At 37.3% G+C, this 16785-nt stretch overlaps 1 protein-coding gene across 1 annotated transcript in view; it reads right to left on the bottom strand.

Annotated features, from left to right (window-relative positions):
- Positions 1-2242: 2242 nt before the first annotated feature.
- Positions 2243-16785, bottom strand: part of KDM1B (lysine demethylase 1B) — a 24822-nt gene continuing 10279 nt past the window's right edge. The window contains 11 exon segments of the mRNA XM_017730693.1: positions 2243-5174; positions 5728-5880; positions 7811-7933; positions 9429-9554; positions 10404-10520; positions 11381-11455; positions 11849-11980; positions 13408-13535; positions 14350-14521; positions 16025-16162; positions 16738-16785. The exon segment at positions 16738-16785 is cut by the window's right edge and continues 15 nt beyond it. Coding sequence (XP_017586182.1) covers positions 5091-5174; positions 5728-5880; positions 7811-7933; positions 9429-9554; positions 10404-10520; positions 11381-11455; positions 11849-11980; positions 13408-13535; positions 14350-14521; positions 16025-16162; positions 16738-16785 — 1296 coding nt within the window. The 3' untranslated portion in view covers positions 2243-5090.

Genomic DNA, 16785 nt, shown 5'->3' with positions numbered 1-16785 from the left:
GATATAAGAAGTGTCTGAGTTTATATTAGCCACTGTAAAGCTGTACTTGAAAATAACCCTTCTGGAGGCCAGTGCTTAATCTGGACAAATAAAACCCCTGGCTGTCAGCATGGTGATTCCAGTAAAGTTTATTATTGGCTCTTCTGCTGTTTCAGAGAGAGGGTGGCCCATGACCACTTGGGCAGATCTAATCTTCCTTGTTTCCAAATCAGAAAGTTGACTATAATCCAGTAGCTTCAACTGAACTAGATGAAAACATTCCTGAAATTACTACTGGTGGTTGTTATTTAGGGAGAAGAGTGGAAAAATCTGTAAGATACCAGAATACTGTCTGAAAACTTGCAGTAAGAAATTCAGTAAAATCACTATTCAAGTTTCTTTTCTCAGCAACATCTTGAATGCTGACAAGTGTGTTGTTTTCCTTCTGCAAAGAAATGTGTCTCCTGCTTTTGAATTCAGAAGTATTTATTAAAGCAAGATGCTGGAAATTACAGGTCTAAAGGTTTATTCTTGACTTGCAGAAGAAACTGGCTGACAGGAATCTCATAAAGGTTAACAAAAGCAGAAGCAGCATTCTGCTTCTGGGACAGAGTAACTCCACTGAACAGTGTAGGTGGGGGGCAGTGGTGTCTTCCCAAGCACATTTGCCAAAAAGGGCCTGGTTCTTGCAGACAACTCATTGAGGCTGTTCAGCAATGGGCACCTCTGGTAAGGAACACTGACAAGACTCAGGGCTCTTGCAGCAAGCGTGGAGCCAGCGGCGCAGGGGACTGATTGTCACCCCTGTTCAGTACCTCGGCAGCAGTGTCCAGCTGTGGCCTTCCTGGAGCAAGGCAAACATGGGCTTCATGGAGCGAGTGCAGTGGAGGGGGCACCAAGATGGTGAGGGAGCTGGAGCACAGGGTGAAGGAGGGAAAGCAGAGCTGGGCTTGTTCAGCCTGAGGAAGAGATGGATGAAGGGGGATCACCCTGCAGTCTGCGACTTCCAAATGGGAGCATATGAAGAAGGCAGGGCCAGGCTCTGCTCAGCACAGTGAGAGAATGGGAGGTGACAGGCACAAGCTGCCTCCAGAGAAACTGCAGTTGTTAGGGGAAGAAACTTCACCATGAAGGGTGGTCACAGAAATTCGGCCTGGAGGAGCTGTGGAATTGCCATGGGTGGAGATGTTCAGACAGGAACCTGGCAGGGGCCCAAGCAACCAGCTCGTTGCTGGCCCTGTTCCAAGTAGCAGCTTTGGTACCAGATGAGCTCCAGAGTTTCTGAGTGTAAGAGGATGGCAGTGTCACATAACTTGCCCTGCCTTTTCACTTGACCTTGTTCTCTAGATTGCACTATTTCACTTATTTCTGATCTAAGTGTTAGACAGCTGGACTGAAAGGAAAACAGTACTTGTTTTCTTGAATGATTGTAATTTTTATGGGTAGTGTGATGAAATCTGCTGCTTTGTACATTATGTTAAAAAGCAGTATTTCATTTCTATTTTAAAGTATTTAATCACTATTTCATTTCTGTTTTAAAGCTTGTTTTTCTTAGAATGAAGCTAGCATTTTTAAAAAGCAGTATCAGGTGTAATGAGAACAAAACACATCTTCAAGATACGAACTTTGAACTGCTCACCAAGTATGACAGGGTCAGGGGAAAGCAGTGAACCTTGCCCACAGTAATGCTTTCAACTGGTTCAGACCTACATGTGGGTGAAATAAACTTTCAAAGCAGTAAGAGTATTTTTCTCTTAAGGCAGCTGCAGTCAGACTTAGACTAAATTAACACCTGACCTCCCTTTCACAAAGAACAATGTAGATAAGCGTTATGAGAATTTGTCATTGTTTGTATTTTAAACGTTTTGAGTAAGTAGTCAGGCTTGCAGGTGCTTATAGTGTTCACACTACACTTATTCCATGAAAAGCATTAAATGGTTAGTTGGTGATATTTTAAAATTATGGGTTATGCTTCTAAACAATTATCACTAGCTTAAATTTCCTCTGGCCTAAGGAAAACAATCTAACACAAGCTTATGAATTGCTTTTTAAAACTTGGAGGCAAAAGACAGTGACTACAGTATTGCCCAAAGAACACCACAGTTAGGACTGAGAGCTCAGAGAAAGCTGTAAAGCAGCTCTTCTGAGGAACTGTCTAGCTGTAAGAATATACTAAAATGAAATCTTAATATAAAATGTAATAAAGTAGGCTTAGCCACTAGTTAAATTTAAAGAAAAAAACCAACCAACCAAAACAGGGGGATCCTGTGAATACTTTGCAGTTTTATTCTGCTGCCATAACATAGTCACACAGAAGAACTGAAGTGTAACAACAGATCATGCTCTGCATTCCAATCTTTTTAATAACATTTAGACAAACCTACTAAAAGAAAACATTCCCCAGTTCTTTATTTGAGGGAATAAATTAAACACAAAAGAAAAAATACATACATGCTTGAAATAAATTTTAACATAGATATTAAAAAAATTTTGGGCAACATTAAAGAATGAAGTCTCAGAACCAGCCTGATGTTCTTACATATTTCAAGTGAACGTAAATTAAAATGAAACATACTTATTTTATTTATTCCTCAAACTTCAGTGCAGCACAACACAGTTTAAGTGCCCTGGTACCAAAACAATATACAAATAATTAAAAGACTAGGCCATTGGTAAATTTATCATGTTATCAGTTTTTCTAATGCTGTAAGTGTGCATCATCTAAAGCCAAATGTGATAGTATTTCTTCATGTCCATCTCTCTTCTCTAGAGTACAGCTTTTATCTAGCTGCAAAGTTGTAGGTAAATTGAAAATCCCAAGTACAAATAACAGAATTACATCAAGCATGTTCATACAAACTTTGGACTGGCGAAATGGATGCTGAGCTAAACTTTCCAGATCATTCCTACCTGACATGTGACATGTTTGTATATGTTACTAAGCTAACTGAAGGTTTTTAAGCAAGGTCATCTGAAGCAGCGCCATTGGGTGTGTTTGTTTTGGGTGTGTAGTAATAAGCTTTTTTTCCCACCACCAGAAGCTCCTCTCCTAATAATTTGTCATATATGTTAAAGAGGGGAAGAAACTTGGAACTCAAACATACATAGCTATCAATCTTTCCTAGTTATGCCATAAGTTGGCCTGTAATATATGAAATTAACAAAGTGCAAATGACTGCCAAAAGCAAAATTTGAGGTCCTGATTATTTTTTATCACGAGAAGGCTTTGTCTTGCTTCTTATGGCCTTTAAATTGCAATTTAATAATTGGAAATACTTTAAAACTGTACATACCAGCATTTATGTAGAGGAAAATTATGAACAGTTACACTCTTCCTATTAGTCTATATAACTCAGCATTAAGAAGCAGAACAGAATATATATCTGAAAAACATCTAGTCATATAAACATCTTCAACTTGTAAATTAGAGATTAAATAAAGGGTTTTTAACAATATCATACCTACTCTAAAAACAAAATATTACATATTTGAAAAGAAGAATTGCATTTATTCAGTAGGACCCTGGTGGTGTTCAAAGCCAGGTTGGATAAGGCCTTGAGACCTGGTCTAGTGTGAGGTGTCCCTGCCCATGGCAGGGCGGGTTGGGACTAGACAGTTGTTAAGGTCCATTCCAACCCCTTAACATTCCATGATTTTTCTTGTTTATTTCCAAGGATGTACCTTTAAGGAAATAAACACTATAAATGCTTTCAAAAATGTTTGCTGTGTCATTCTTAAATGAAGGGATTAATAAAAGAGAAAAGCCTATACATGAGAATGGGGCAGGATAGAGTTAAGTGCTTAAGTTTGTTTCAGAATCTTGACATCTATGCAGCCAAGTTATAGAGAAGGTGTGAGGAAAGAGATCTAAAAGTGGATTTAAGTTTTTTTTCATTAATACCAATATAGTGGAACAGTATTACAATAGATATCCCAGTTGCATCTCTCTTATTTCTGTTGAAAAATATTTTTCCTCCCTGTCCCATGGAAAAGCTACTAGATAGATGTCTAGCCCTTACTGAATTACTCTCTCAAGTTGTTTTTAATAATACTTTCATAATAAAAGAAAAAAAATAAACTTCAAGTCAAAGTGCAAGCCACCTTGTTTCAGCCCTTCATGAGTGTTAATATTTTTCCTCATTCATCTTCATTTATTTTTTAATATAAAAGTTGAATGAGCTATTAAGAACTTACAGTCCTGCACTCCTGACTGTACAGTCATATCAGCAGATACTTCCTCTACTCAGCCCAAATGAATCTGGAAGTTTGTTTTCAAAATAATCATAGCAATGTAGTATTTTTAAGCTGTCCTATTTCTACAGAAGCAATGAGCAAATCTAAACTCTTAGCCTATTATTGTAAAAAGAATTTCTCTGAATAAGTAGCAGAGATAATATTTCAAAGTTTTTAAAAGTAATGTAAAAGTTAATTTTTCAAGTTTTGATTAGCTACAATAACCTTTCTATGATTGCACTGTAAACTGTTCCAGCTCTCTTATTTAAAGGAACAAACTTCATATTCCAAAGCCCACTTAGTGGAAGCTAAGAATATGAAAAAATATTATAGAAAAGGTTATTGATTGTAAGTGGGAAAAGTGATAGTTGAGTTCCTTCCTATATTAATCCTAGAATTTTTCTAGGCTATTCAGGCTCTTGGAAGCCAGTTTGAACTCCTGTGAGCATAATCAACCTGAGAAGCACAGTTAGTGGAAAATTCCCATATTGTTACTAACTGCCAGCATTTTTAATGCTGTATGTTAACTTAGTATTGTTTTAATCTGACCTTCTGAAATGAAGGTTCACAATAGCATGACTTGAGCCATACAGAAGAGGACTGTTGACAAAAGTTCTCTTAGTTAAGCTGTGGCCAGTGATTCCAATGTCACTCCTGCTAGTAATACCTTAGCTGGAAAAAAGCCCCCAACAATATGTATCATCAGGGCTTAAAATAGGGTGGGGGAGGAAGAGGAAAAGGAAGGTGAAGATTTTATCTTCAGGTACCATATACTATGCAAGTACCACATAGGAAAAAGGCAGCAATAGGAAACTTGAAGATTGTTTTACCCACAGAAATCAATTAAAAATATATCTATAAACACAAAATTTAGGTACTTAAAATGCTGCTATCTTGCTTGCTTCTCGAACCCCACTCAAGTAAGCTCCTGTAACAGTCTGGGGAAAGTGCCTATTTGTGGCCTGCATTAAAAAAAAAAAAAAAAAGAAAAAAAGTCAATTGTTTCTAAAACCAATGGCATAGAATTTTAGTTTACAAGATCAGTTTTGTTTTCCTTAAGCATATACCTACATTTTTAAAAGCTGTGGAAAACTCCTTAGAGCATCAAAGGAAATAACTTGAGATTTTTAGGAACATCAAAATTTGCAAGCAAGTCAGCTACAGAAGTAGCAGTCTGTTCTGCTATCTGCACTTTAGTGGGGCAGGTTAAGTTCTGCTCCAGTACAGAGTGCACCTACACCATCATGGTGCATTTGTTATGTTACCCACAAGTGGAGTAACAGAAAGAAAATTTGACTAAAAATGCATTTTACTCCTGACCTGAAGTATTTGGCAGACTTCCCATGCCCAGTAATAATATGAATAGAGAGGGTTCTGCATCAAGAATCATCAGCATCTTTACATAACAGAATATTTATATACTACCTCTAGGTTAATGGTGTTGCTTAGCAAGAGACGATCTTCCATAAGAAACTGCTTCCAGTAACCTTAATCAACAGTAACAAAGATACTTACCTCACCAGCAAAAAAAACTTTTCCTTGTATGTCTTCAGCTATGATGTCGTAAGCTTCACCGCTGCCCCCTGTTTTCACAAAACTGTACGCCATCTGCAGCCAAGGGTCATTGCTCCATCGAGTAACAAAAAACTTCACTGGGTCAGGAACCTCCTGCATAATCAAAATAGGAGTTAAACACTGCAAAGAGAAGTTCAGAATTGCACAGCTTTTTCTCAAATGGTTTCTTGTAATCTTTAGAGTATTTTGTATTATTAAGATACAGATTAAGGTCGCATTCCAGAATTAAATTCCTATTTTTTTATTATAGTACTAACCACAAAGATAATTCCGTTTGCTAGACTCGCCTGATGCCTGAAACATCACAGCTACACTATTCTGAATTCAACAAATCTGCATATTGTAATACACCTAAAAGTACACGAGAAAGAAAATTCCCCTCAAAATACATATATGCATACTCTTGTAAACAAATACAATACTGATACTGTTCAACATGTTTGTATGTATAAGTAAGCAATTTTTGTATTGGTTAGGCATAATGCTTGCTACATCTAGCTTCTTAAATCTCAAAATTCAGTTTTCATTTTGGAGATAATTTTATTCCAATGGAGAAATAAAATTACTTATCTATTAGAAAATGAGCTGTCTTGTAAACTAGGTTCAGGGAGAAAACAAAAACCAGGAAGTCAGGGTCTGGCTGAGCCATGACAGTAATACTGTGTATTCTTTGTCACGTTGCAGCAAATTGCACAGATTTTTACCAAAGAGAGCCTGAATTACACTTGAATGAAGGGTTAGTCAGCTACAGCTGTGGTCTTACTCTGGAGGAGCTCATGACAAGTAAACAGAAGCAGCTCTGGTTGCCTCTTGCACAATGTCTGTTATTGACAAATAGACCCATTCAGGCAGCACATGAGAGACTCAAGCAATCAAGACAAGGACCAGCCAAGTATGACAAGTTGTATGAATGTCCCAGAAGTAGCTCTGGTACACCCCTGAAGCCAGCTTGTCTTTGAAAATCCTGCTGCATCGTCCTCAGGTGACTGAAGTTCACGGCTGCTGTTAACCATGGAGATAGCCATGACAATCACTCTTCTGGACCAGAGTGGCACTGAAACCAAAGACCCATTTGCTACATTTTCATGAGATCAAAATACAAGTATGTGAACTTCCACTGCATGTCATTCTAGTAACAATAAAGCCATTGCCAAAGGTATGTTTCTAGGAATAGTTGAGTCTTCAGATACTGAAGTTCTTCCAAGATCATTAATCCTAACATTTGAACCTTCAGTAAAACTTGAGAGATCACCCCTGAACATTATTAACACAGTCATTCCTGGGGATCTAACTGCTCTAAGTAAATTAATTGAGGCATTATTGTCTCTAGAATGGAATGCAAGTAACATTGCTGAGTGCTAGTGTTCTGCTTGCCCCAGATTTCTCTGATTTTCAGTTTTTATCCTAATGATGATCTGGGGGAAGGAAAACAGGTAGAAATTTTTATCTAGTGGGTTTTTTTTACATTTGGGATGTAGGGCCTTTGCTAGATCATTTTGCCTGTACCTCCATCCCAAGACAGCTGAGAAAGGGTTGTTAGTAGAAGAGAAACTGATTCGATTGGATTGTTTTGGGGTGTTGTAATTTCAGTTGCCTTTGGAGGGGAGAAGGCAGAAATCAACCAAATTCGCCTAGCTGAAAGATCTTATCACGTATTAGAAGTGGTCATGATAGAAAAAAAATGACAGCCAAGTAAAAAGTCTGTTTTGTGTTATGTGCCTAAAGTACTGATTTTAATCAATTTTGCTTTTTAAAAGCACTTTGAAGGATGATAGTTCATTTGTATCTTCCAGTTAATTACTACTGTCCTTCTGAGACATCTTTCAATATACATTTTTCACACAAGAGATCAAAAATTGTGATTTTAGTATGTCTCAAAGAAAACCTATTCCCTGAAACTGACAAGAAAAGAAAAGTAGTTTTAAATGTCAAAGGTTTGCCTATACATCATGAAGTACTACATTTGAAAGCTTTATTCTGGTGACAAGTTAATTCATCTCTTAATAAAAGAGGCTTCTCTTACCTGCTCCTTAAACAGCTCTCGGAGTACAGTCATACACTGTTGCAGTACTTGTTGATCATCTAAATTCTTAATGGTTGTCACAGCATCTCCAGTGACCACTGACATTAAAATGCTTTCTTTGCCCTAAAAACAGGACCTTATTAAGTATTTCATAAAAAGTCTCTCTTAATTGGTATTGCAAAGATACTTTGAGCTGCAAAGCAACTATTGTTCTATAGAAAAGTGGGTTTGATTCCTTGCAATAAAGGGTGCATATTCTACAGTATTTATGCTCAAATTACTACATCTTCTGATGTCTTGTTCACAGATCTGTTACAGTCAGCCCCTTTTACAACTTGCTGAATTTACTGAAAACTTCCTATCTACCTGCTTAAAGGCTGTACCAAAAAAAAAAAAAAAATTACATTGTTAGTGTTATTCTTTGTGCACCCTCTGAAGCTTCAGTTCTGTGCCAAACTTCCACCTCAGCTGTACTCCATTTTCAAAATGTGGTGACAGAGAGAGTCTATTTAAATACTAGTTAGATATGTTTTTGATTAGACCAGTACTAGGTTCTTACCAGCAGATTTTGGACCAAGAAATGAAAGATCACTTCTACTGGTATTTTCTTCCACTTCAAGACATTTGCTACCATGCAGAAGTTTTAGAGGTGAAGTGGTGAGTAGTGAAGAGCACACAGGTTCTCAGTGCCTTTATAGAACTCTGCCTCTCTTGTTTATGTAAGGCAGTAATTCTTCTGTTACTGAATTTGAAAACTAGCAGAGAATAGCTGTCAAGCAAATTAAGAATTATGTGTAGGGTCTCTGGACAGCACCAGCACACTGAGCCTCTTGCAGCATGAGCTTAAGAGTACTGGACACAACTCACTTGAAGTTGTATACAGGTACAGATCAGGCAGTAACAGAGCACAAACATCACAGGATGGTTTCCTTTTGGAGTAAGACATCAGGTCACAAAATGGCTTTTTAATTGCTGCCAAATAGAAGGCAGCAGTTGTTGCAAAAGTACGAAGAGGTATAATACAAATGTGTCACGTGTCTGCCTGGAACTGGCAGGGAAGAGAAACATGATGTGAGTCCACTGGTTTGAATCTGCTTTGAAATTCATGAGTATGAGACTGACCCTACAGGTCTCAGTTTCATGCAGAACTTGATGCTTGTCTTTTCTTCTGCTATTCCACATAGATATTCAGACTACTGCAAGCCAGTGAGCATTAGTAAGTTAGTAGTTGGTCTTTTTAACGGGATTTTTAGTGGATTTAATAAGGGAACAGAAGTCCTAAACTGGAAGTGACCAGTAGCCTTTTTCCCACATTAGTAGTTCAATAGTAAGGTATTACAGCCTCTTTTTCAGTAGATATAGAGAATGTACTTGTTTGTATATTATTCTGTATCCAAACAGTGGAAAACATTCCCATTTATTACAACAAAATATTGATCAGGTTTTTCTTGGTAAATGACGCTGCTTCCACTGCTTTTAATAGTTGCAGATGGGGGGGACGGGGGAAGAGCAGGGGGCAGGGAAGAAGAAAAATTTTGTTGTTGAGTAATTACTGCACCTAGATTTCAAACTGAATTTGTGAAGGGCCAAGAAAAAATACAGTTGGTATATATCATACCTCTGGATCCATGTCATAGAAGACACTAAAGAGCCCACGTTGGCTGGAATTGGGTGGAACATGACCAAAAAAATCAGCCCCTTGAATTTTACTGTCCCAAAATCTATATGGAAACTGCAAGGCAATCTAGAAAGATATAGAAGAATGGAATTTAAGCATTTCATACCACAAAACTCATAACAGGATATGGTATATGTTCTTCTAATACATTTTCCTGCTACCACTCATTTAGACACACAGCTGTTCCTATTAGTAGGTCCCAACAGAGAATATACGGACCTGTCCTCCAAGGTGGACAGGCAAAGAAAAAAAAATGCTGATCTCAAATTTCAAATGCACAGAATATCAAATCCACAATGGAAGCAATTGTGTAAAATGCTCAAGAAATTCAGCAGATTTTTTTTGCAAACCTAATGTATAACATAAACAATCTGCATCCTGTATTTGGAGTTTCTTAATCTTGTCTTTTAATTTCAACAGTGCTATAATCCTGTTTCTGGCATTACTTTGTTACTGTTTTCTTCTAAGCACACATCTTACTAGGGAGCTTTTCAGGAGAGGCTGTGTTTTTGTATTGGGAAAGGGTAGGAGATTTTACACTGGTCAAATACACAACTTTCAGTATTCTTTGCAAATAGTTTATGAATTTACTAGGTTAAAATGACCTGAAATAAACAGATTATTGGAATTCTGAAAGATTCAAGACCATCATGAAGCCTTGATCAAAATTAGGCACAAAATGTCTAAGCTATGAAATTCTTCTGCAAACAGTTTCTTTAAAAATGCCATTAAGTTGTAAAATCTAAGAAGCAGAAATACATGTGATCCCCGATAGCATTTTGCTCTCCTGGGCTACTGTATACAAGTAAAATGAAATGCATCATAAATCCTGAGAAATACACTGCAAAAGCAGCAGGGACAAAACAGCCAATGTTTCTATGAAAAGAAAATTAAAGATATTATGAAATCACTTACTTTCTCAATGACTCCTGCTCCCAAACTATTAATGGCTTTAATTTTTTTTTCTGACAGTGGAGGATTAAACTGAATGGCATTTTTCTGAAGAAGGGCCAGTGGTACAGTCACTAATACCTGAAAGAAACAGCTACAATCACAACAGTACCAAAACCTGAATACAGCACTTTAACCTCATAGCATCCTCCTAACTGTCTTGGATTATTCTTGTAGGATGCAGCATAATAACACACCAGACATTTCTAGATTTCTGGTTTTAGTTCCCATTAATGGGAAACACATGCCTTACATTCAGGTGAGAACAGATCCCACAGTTCACTGATTTTAAGTCATAGTCTGTTGAACTGCTTGTATCACAGTGGCTAACCATGCTACCAATACTTCCAGTAAATGGTAGTCAATAGCTCTCAGATTAACAAAACTGTTTGAAAGGAGAGATAGATAGTCGGTCAGTGGTTTGGTTTTAATCAGAGAGTCCTTCTCTTTAAAATACTCAGTAACACTGTTGATGTCACTCCAATCTTTATCAAGTTGATATATAATTTTAAAAATTACTAAAAGCTAAATTACTCAGCAAGAAGAAGGTGAGGATACAGGGAATAAGAGAGACTGAGAAATAGGGATTGTCAAAGTCTGAAATTTTAACAGGGCAGATACACATGCTAAATGGGGTAAAGCTGAGCAGGGAATGGAACCAGGTAACAAATGTCATTTCAAAGACCAGATAAAAATCTATTTGCTTCACATTTTTAGTACTACCCTTTATAGTCCTCAGTTCTTCAAATCAACTCACACTCAAATCTCAAGCATCCTCACAAAAAATTAGGCTCTAGGACACACAAATACAGACCACTAAAATACATGAGTATTCATCTTTGAATGGGGAGAAATTGGACTAAATTGCCTTCTGAGAGAAAGAAAAGACAAAAAGTACTGTGTGTTCTCTGAAATTCTTAGTCTTGAAGCATACTTGGTACCTTCTGTGTTGTCCACACTGTTCCATCTGCAGTAGTGACCTGCACTTCTTCACCAGAATAGTCAATACTCTGTACCTATTGAAAGACATTGAAAGGCTGTACTACAAAATGTACATATGCAATGCAAATTCCAGCAAGAACAGCTAATACAGCACCAGTCACCAAACTAGAAAGTGGTAACACAGATTTTCAGAGAAATCCTGAAAGATGAAAAATAGCCTCCATGAAGCTGAAAAAGAAAAATCATCGTGATTCTAAACATATAAAATCATCATATCATAATATTTAAGTACTGATAGTCCTCAAAGAGAATTTCAGAAATGCTGAAATTGTCCTCTTTGGTTTTTTTAAAGAAAAATTGAAACAATCACAGGCACAGATTTGCCTGGTCCAAAAGAATACAAATATATGACTGGATGTTTCAAAGCAATCCAAGACAGGCAGTGCATCAACATTTTCCAGACTCACTGGGAAATTCAGCCGGATGTCCAGCCCTTCTGCCAACTTATCAATCACAGTGGAATATCCCACAGTTAGAAGAGTGTGATCTCCAGCAAACTGGGCAAAAAATTCATTGTGGTCCCATGAGCGTGCAGATACCTGTGGACAGAACATAATTGCCTGTTTCTACTGGTGATGGGACATGGGTCCTATGAAAAGTTCCACAGCTTAGAAGAAGCCACCCTAGCCCCCTTTGCAACTGGAAAAAGTGTATTACCAGAATTTATGGCAATGCTGACAAAATCAAAATTCTTATTTACCTAGTGCTAGGATATAATATATCAATTGCTGGATTAAGAAAAGTCTTAATATGGGTTCGTCACTAGCAGGGAATTTATGGTTCTGCTTTGGAGAGAAAACAAGGCAAGTAGTACAAAAATCCACGTGAATTGCAGTGTATTTATTTCAGTTGTCCATATCTAGCAAAATGATCAGATTTTACAGCCTTAGGACTTCATATAAAAATGGAAATACCTTATTTCCCAACATAAAGGGGAAAATGAGATACAAAAAAAACCCCAACTCAATGGAATTTTTCTGTAACTTTGTAAGGTTTTTCCATGATACCTTTCACTGACCTTGTCCCCCAACCCCTGCAACTTTATAGTTAATAAAACAGCGGTATTTGCACTAAGCAATTACCACTTAGCAGTGAAAAATCTGAAACAATTCTCAAACTACTATTCAGATGCCAATTCCTATCACTGCAGTTGCATAAATTCAATCATATTTTGATTCTAAAATTGAAGGTAAGGTAGATTTTTGCATCTTTCTTAATTCTCCTGGGTGCTCGTGGAGTATGAAAACTTGACCTATCAAAATATTTTCCAGTGACTGCTCTGGTATAGCACTGTCTTGCAGATTTTTGTTACGTTCTTGTGCACTTCTCAGTTCAGATTTGTACATCTGCATGTATCAGTGAGCTGTCCCACTGCTGTAGTACAGTTGACACTAAATGTCTTTAAATGTAGCAACAGGACTGAGTAAATAATGCGCTGCCAATAATATGATACTTTGGTATTTCCTGGAGCTGCTTGGTTAATACTGAAGTCTTGATGGCAGCCAAGTATGAGGTAGCCAAGAGTGGTGAACTGGGCCTCACCATCAGGGGGTTAGAACACTTCAGAAGTTAAATGCATTTATTCTCAAGACACATAGCGGGGTAGAGAAATACCTCAGTTCTTAAACAGAACTGAGAAGCATAAGTCACACCCAGCATCTGAGGAGGAGTTAACTCTCACCCAGCATCTCAGCAAGATGCCCTGCTCCCTTCTAACCATCTACTCAACTTCTGCTTAAAGAGCATCTCACTGGAAACGCATCAGGAACTCCCATCAGATTAAATAAGGCAGTGTTGGAGTCAGTGTCTCAGTGCTTGCAAAGAACAGGTCAGGGGTGTAGGAATAGTCAGGATAGCTCATTCTTCCTCTAGGGCCATAGAATGGATCAGGTGATTTTTCAAGGTTACTTCTAACCCTATCTTCTGTGGAGCTCAACCACTTCAGAACACAGCTGTCAAAACTCACCTGAGAGAGATTGCTGCCACAGGCATACTCCAAATTACTGAGATGGAACTGTAGTACTTTTTCTTCCAGCTCACTGAACTGGATACCAGACTCCTGAATAAAGGCTTTATAGATCTCTTGTATTTTTTCTGTGAAAGAACACATTTAAAATTAGAATATATCACAGTTTGTCAGAAGTCCTACTGCATTTCAACATGCTGTTCCCTGGATCACAAGATATTCAAGCTTAGTGCTAGTTTGTACCAAGATGTTTTTCTTCTCATAGGAAAAAAAAAAAAAAACCACAAGATCTTTCCAGTGATAGAGTACAACTTTGTTGTTTACTCACAGGTTTCTGAGTGAGACAGGAGAGAAATTAATTGTTTAGCTATCATCAATATACAGTTGAAGATATTTCAGGTAAAATACACTTTAAGATAATGGAGAATCCTTGCAAATAAATCCTGATTAATTTTTACAAAATCAAAGAACTGAGAAATTTTATCTAGGGTTCACTGAAGAACGTAGGAGTTGTTAATTCTGTCTTACAGAATCCATGCTAAAGAGATTTGGGAGGCAGACATTTCTGAGCAAATTTATTTTTTGCTGTTGAGTTTACAAGCTGTAACTGTGGTGGGAGGCGTTACCAATGGAGACGGGACTGTTCTTGCCAGCAGGCGGCTTTGATCAGGCATTTTTAGGCAGGTTAGTCAAAAAGTGTAAGGCTAAGGCTAGCTATGGCCTGCTTCAGCCAGATGCAAGTCTTTTGAGCTGCTAGTGACACTAGCTATACTGAAAAAAGCTACCTCATGAAAACAAGACAGAATATCAGAAATACCTATTGGATTTAAGGTCAGACGGACAGCCATACACTTTAAAAAATGTCTGATGTAAGAGCCAATTTAATATAGAACTTTATGAACATAGCCAACATCTTCACTTTGCAATAAATCTCTCACTCACCACCAAGAGGAACATCTTGATGTTGGGTTTTATCTTTTCTCCACTCAGAGACGACATCTAGGATGGCATTGAAATGAAAGTCCATACGTTTATCAATAGTGGGATCTGTTATCCTTCCACCTTCCTGGATCAAGTCACATTTCTCCCCTAGTTTGTGCATTTTTATGCCAAGCTTAAGAAAAAGACATTTTATTGCTTTTTTAAGTATGAAAAATCTACAGCACCCAGCCTGCTCAAAGTTACTTAACATAAGGTGGTAAATGCCTCAGATTTAAGTGATACCATTTTAAAAACATCAACAACTTTAGTCAGAGTTAACTCCTGTTCTCTTCAAACTGGAATACCAACAATCCTTCTATCTGTTAATTGTCCACAAATTAGTTTTTTCCCACTTTTCTGTCCTTTCCTTTACTGGGGATTCAAAGAAATCTCCTCTGCAACTTTCCTGTCAGGCAAGGGCTAGTACAGAAATAGAGTGTGGTAATCAAACATGATGAACCAGTCTCCTTTATTTCCACCTCAATTCATTTTCTAAGTCACAATTAAAATCAGTTACTTTATACAACTTTCTGGTGTCTGAGGCCCAAACAGTTCCCTGAACTCAGGAATTAACAGGATATTGTTTCCCAGTTACCATAAATGTTATTAACAACCAAACAAAGTATTTGAAATTAAACCTAGTACCTTGCTTTGCTTGTCCAACCTGCATCAAAAACACAACAGAGCTCAATTTAAATAAAGATGTTTTTGTGTTCTACAGAGTTAATCCAGAGAAAATAGCACAAACATAGTGCTAATTTCTTCCTAGGGCCTTTTTACTTAGGGCATGCTCCAGTGTTTTTCACATATCCTCACATCTCTCTACGCTGTTGGTCACCACTGCAGATCTTAAGACACAGTTTGTACCTTCAATGAAAATTTACATTAAATGGCCACAAAGGGATGAGTATCTGAAGTGTATCCAGAAGTCATTGTTCCCCTTCTCATAAATAAAACATTACTTTTAAAAACACCTAGATAAAAAAACCCTAGAATTTCTTAATGGCACTATACTAAACAATTAAATGGCATGGGCTGGATTTACATGTGTGTCTGAGCAAAATCCACACTCAGGTTCCACTTGGAGAAATTCAGATCCCTACCTCAAAAAAAACCTAAACTAAACCAGCAAGTAACAAGAATTTTTACAGAAATTGAACCACAGCATGTTTGCATCAGTAGCAATTTAGTTGTTAGAAATCTAACAACTAAAAAAACTAGAAATGTTAATCTTAGCTTGTGCAAAATTTAACTAGAAATACTGAGAGGCAGCAAAGGCAAATCCATCACAGAAGCAGTAGCCTCCCACAGTAAAGCCTTTCTCAGCCCAAAAGAAGTCTGCTGGGGACCTTTTATGTTACTGTCTCTAGAAAAGAGGAAAACAGTGGTTTCTTCTGGTTCTGAAGCTGGAGCCACCTTGTTTTTCTTTACATAATGTGCCTGAAACCATTCTACAGCTCTTCTCTGTTCCCAACTGTTATCAAATATATAATAGCAACATGGAATTTACTTACAATGCAGAACAGGATTTTAATCATGTCACAAGAAAAGGACTCCCACCCTTACCCAGCCATCTGAGCCTGGCTTTAACAACAGTTTTTCACTAGTGATAATCATGACCACTGCAGGAACCCACTTGCTCACACATTAGTGCCATTGGGTTGTTGACACATCCATTGACGATCTGTGCACCTCTTCCAACAGTGACACCTGTGAATGTCTTATCATCCCACACTCGGCCACCAATTCTGTCTTTAGCTTCTAAGACAAAGACCTGTGGCAAAATGCAGCTTAGTAAATTGTAAGATAAAATTCTATTAAGCACATCTGTTCATCTCCAGAGCAAAGGAGATGACAAAACACAAAAAAATCCCTGAGCAATCCAGCAATGTTAACAATCTTAACACTTTCTTTTCATTTCTGGATCATTTGTAGTTTATTTATGCATTTAAATCATCTTTCAAAAGTTACACTTTGGGATCTATATATACAAATATAACTGTTACTTTAGAAACAAAAATAAGCTTTCTTTTTTAAAAAGCTGAAGATTTATTGAGGAAATCTCAAAATTGGAGTTTAATGCATGCTAGAGGCTATTAAACACAATGATCTGGGTGCAGTGTCTGTAGAAAATATATGCTGCATGCTTTGTTTAATTTTAGATACAAACAAACACTGCTTTTAAACAGCAGATTTACTCAGTAAAACCCCAGATTTTACAAATTAATTAGGATGTACTACACATACACGTTTGTAACAAGAATGGAGGCTTTTTCTTTTTGATGAACAACACTTTTCAAAGCAGGGGAAGTCTGATTTTTTTAAGTAATGTACTCTAAAGCTTCTTACCTTAATTCCAAAGTTGTGCAGTTGTCGGGCTGCTGCTAATCCTGCTGA

Source organism: Corvus brachyrhynchos, unplaced genomic scaffold, assembly GCF_000691975.1.
Source record: "Corvus brachyrhynchos isolate BGI_N302 unplaced genomic scaffold, ASM69197v1 scaffold43, whole genome shotgun sequence".
Classification (NCBI taxonomy): domain Eukaryota; kingdom Metazoa; phylum Chordata; class Aves; order Passeriformes; family Corvidae; genus Corvus; species Corvus brachyrhynchos.
Note: the sequence above shows the minus strand (reverse complement) of the source record. Positions and strands in the feature narration are given on the sequence as shown.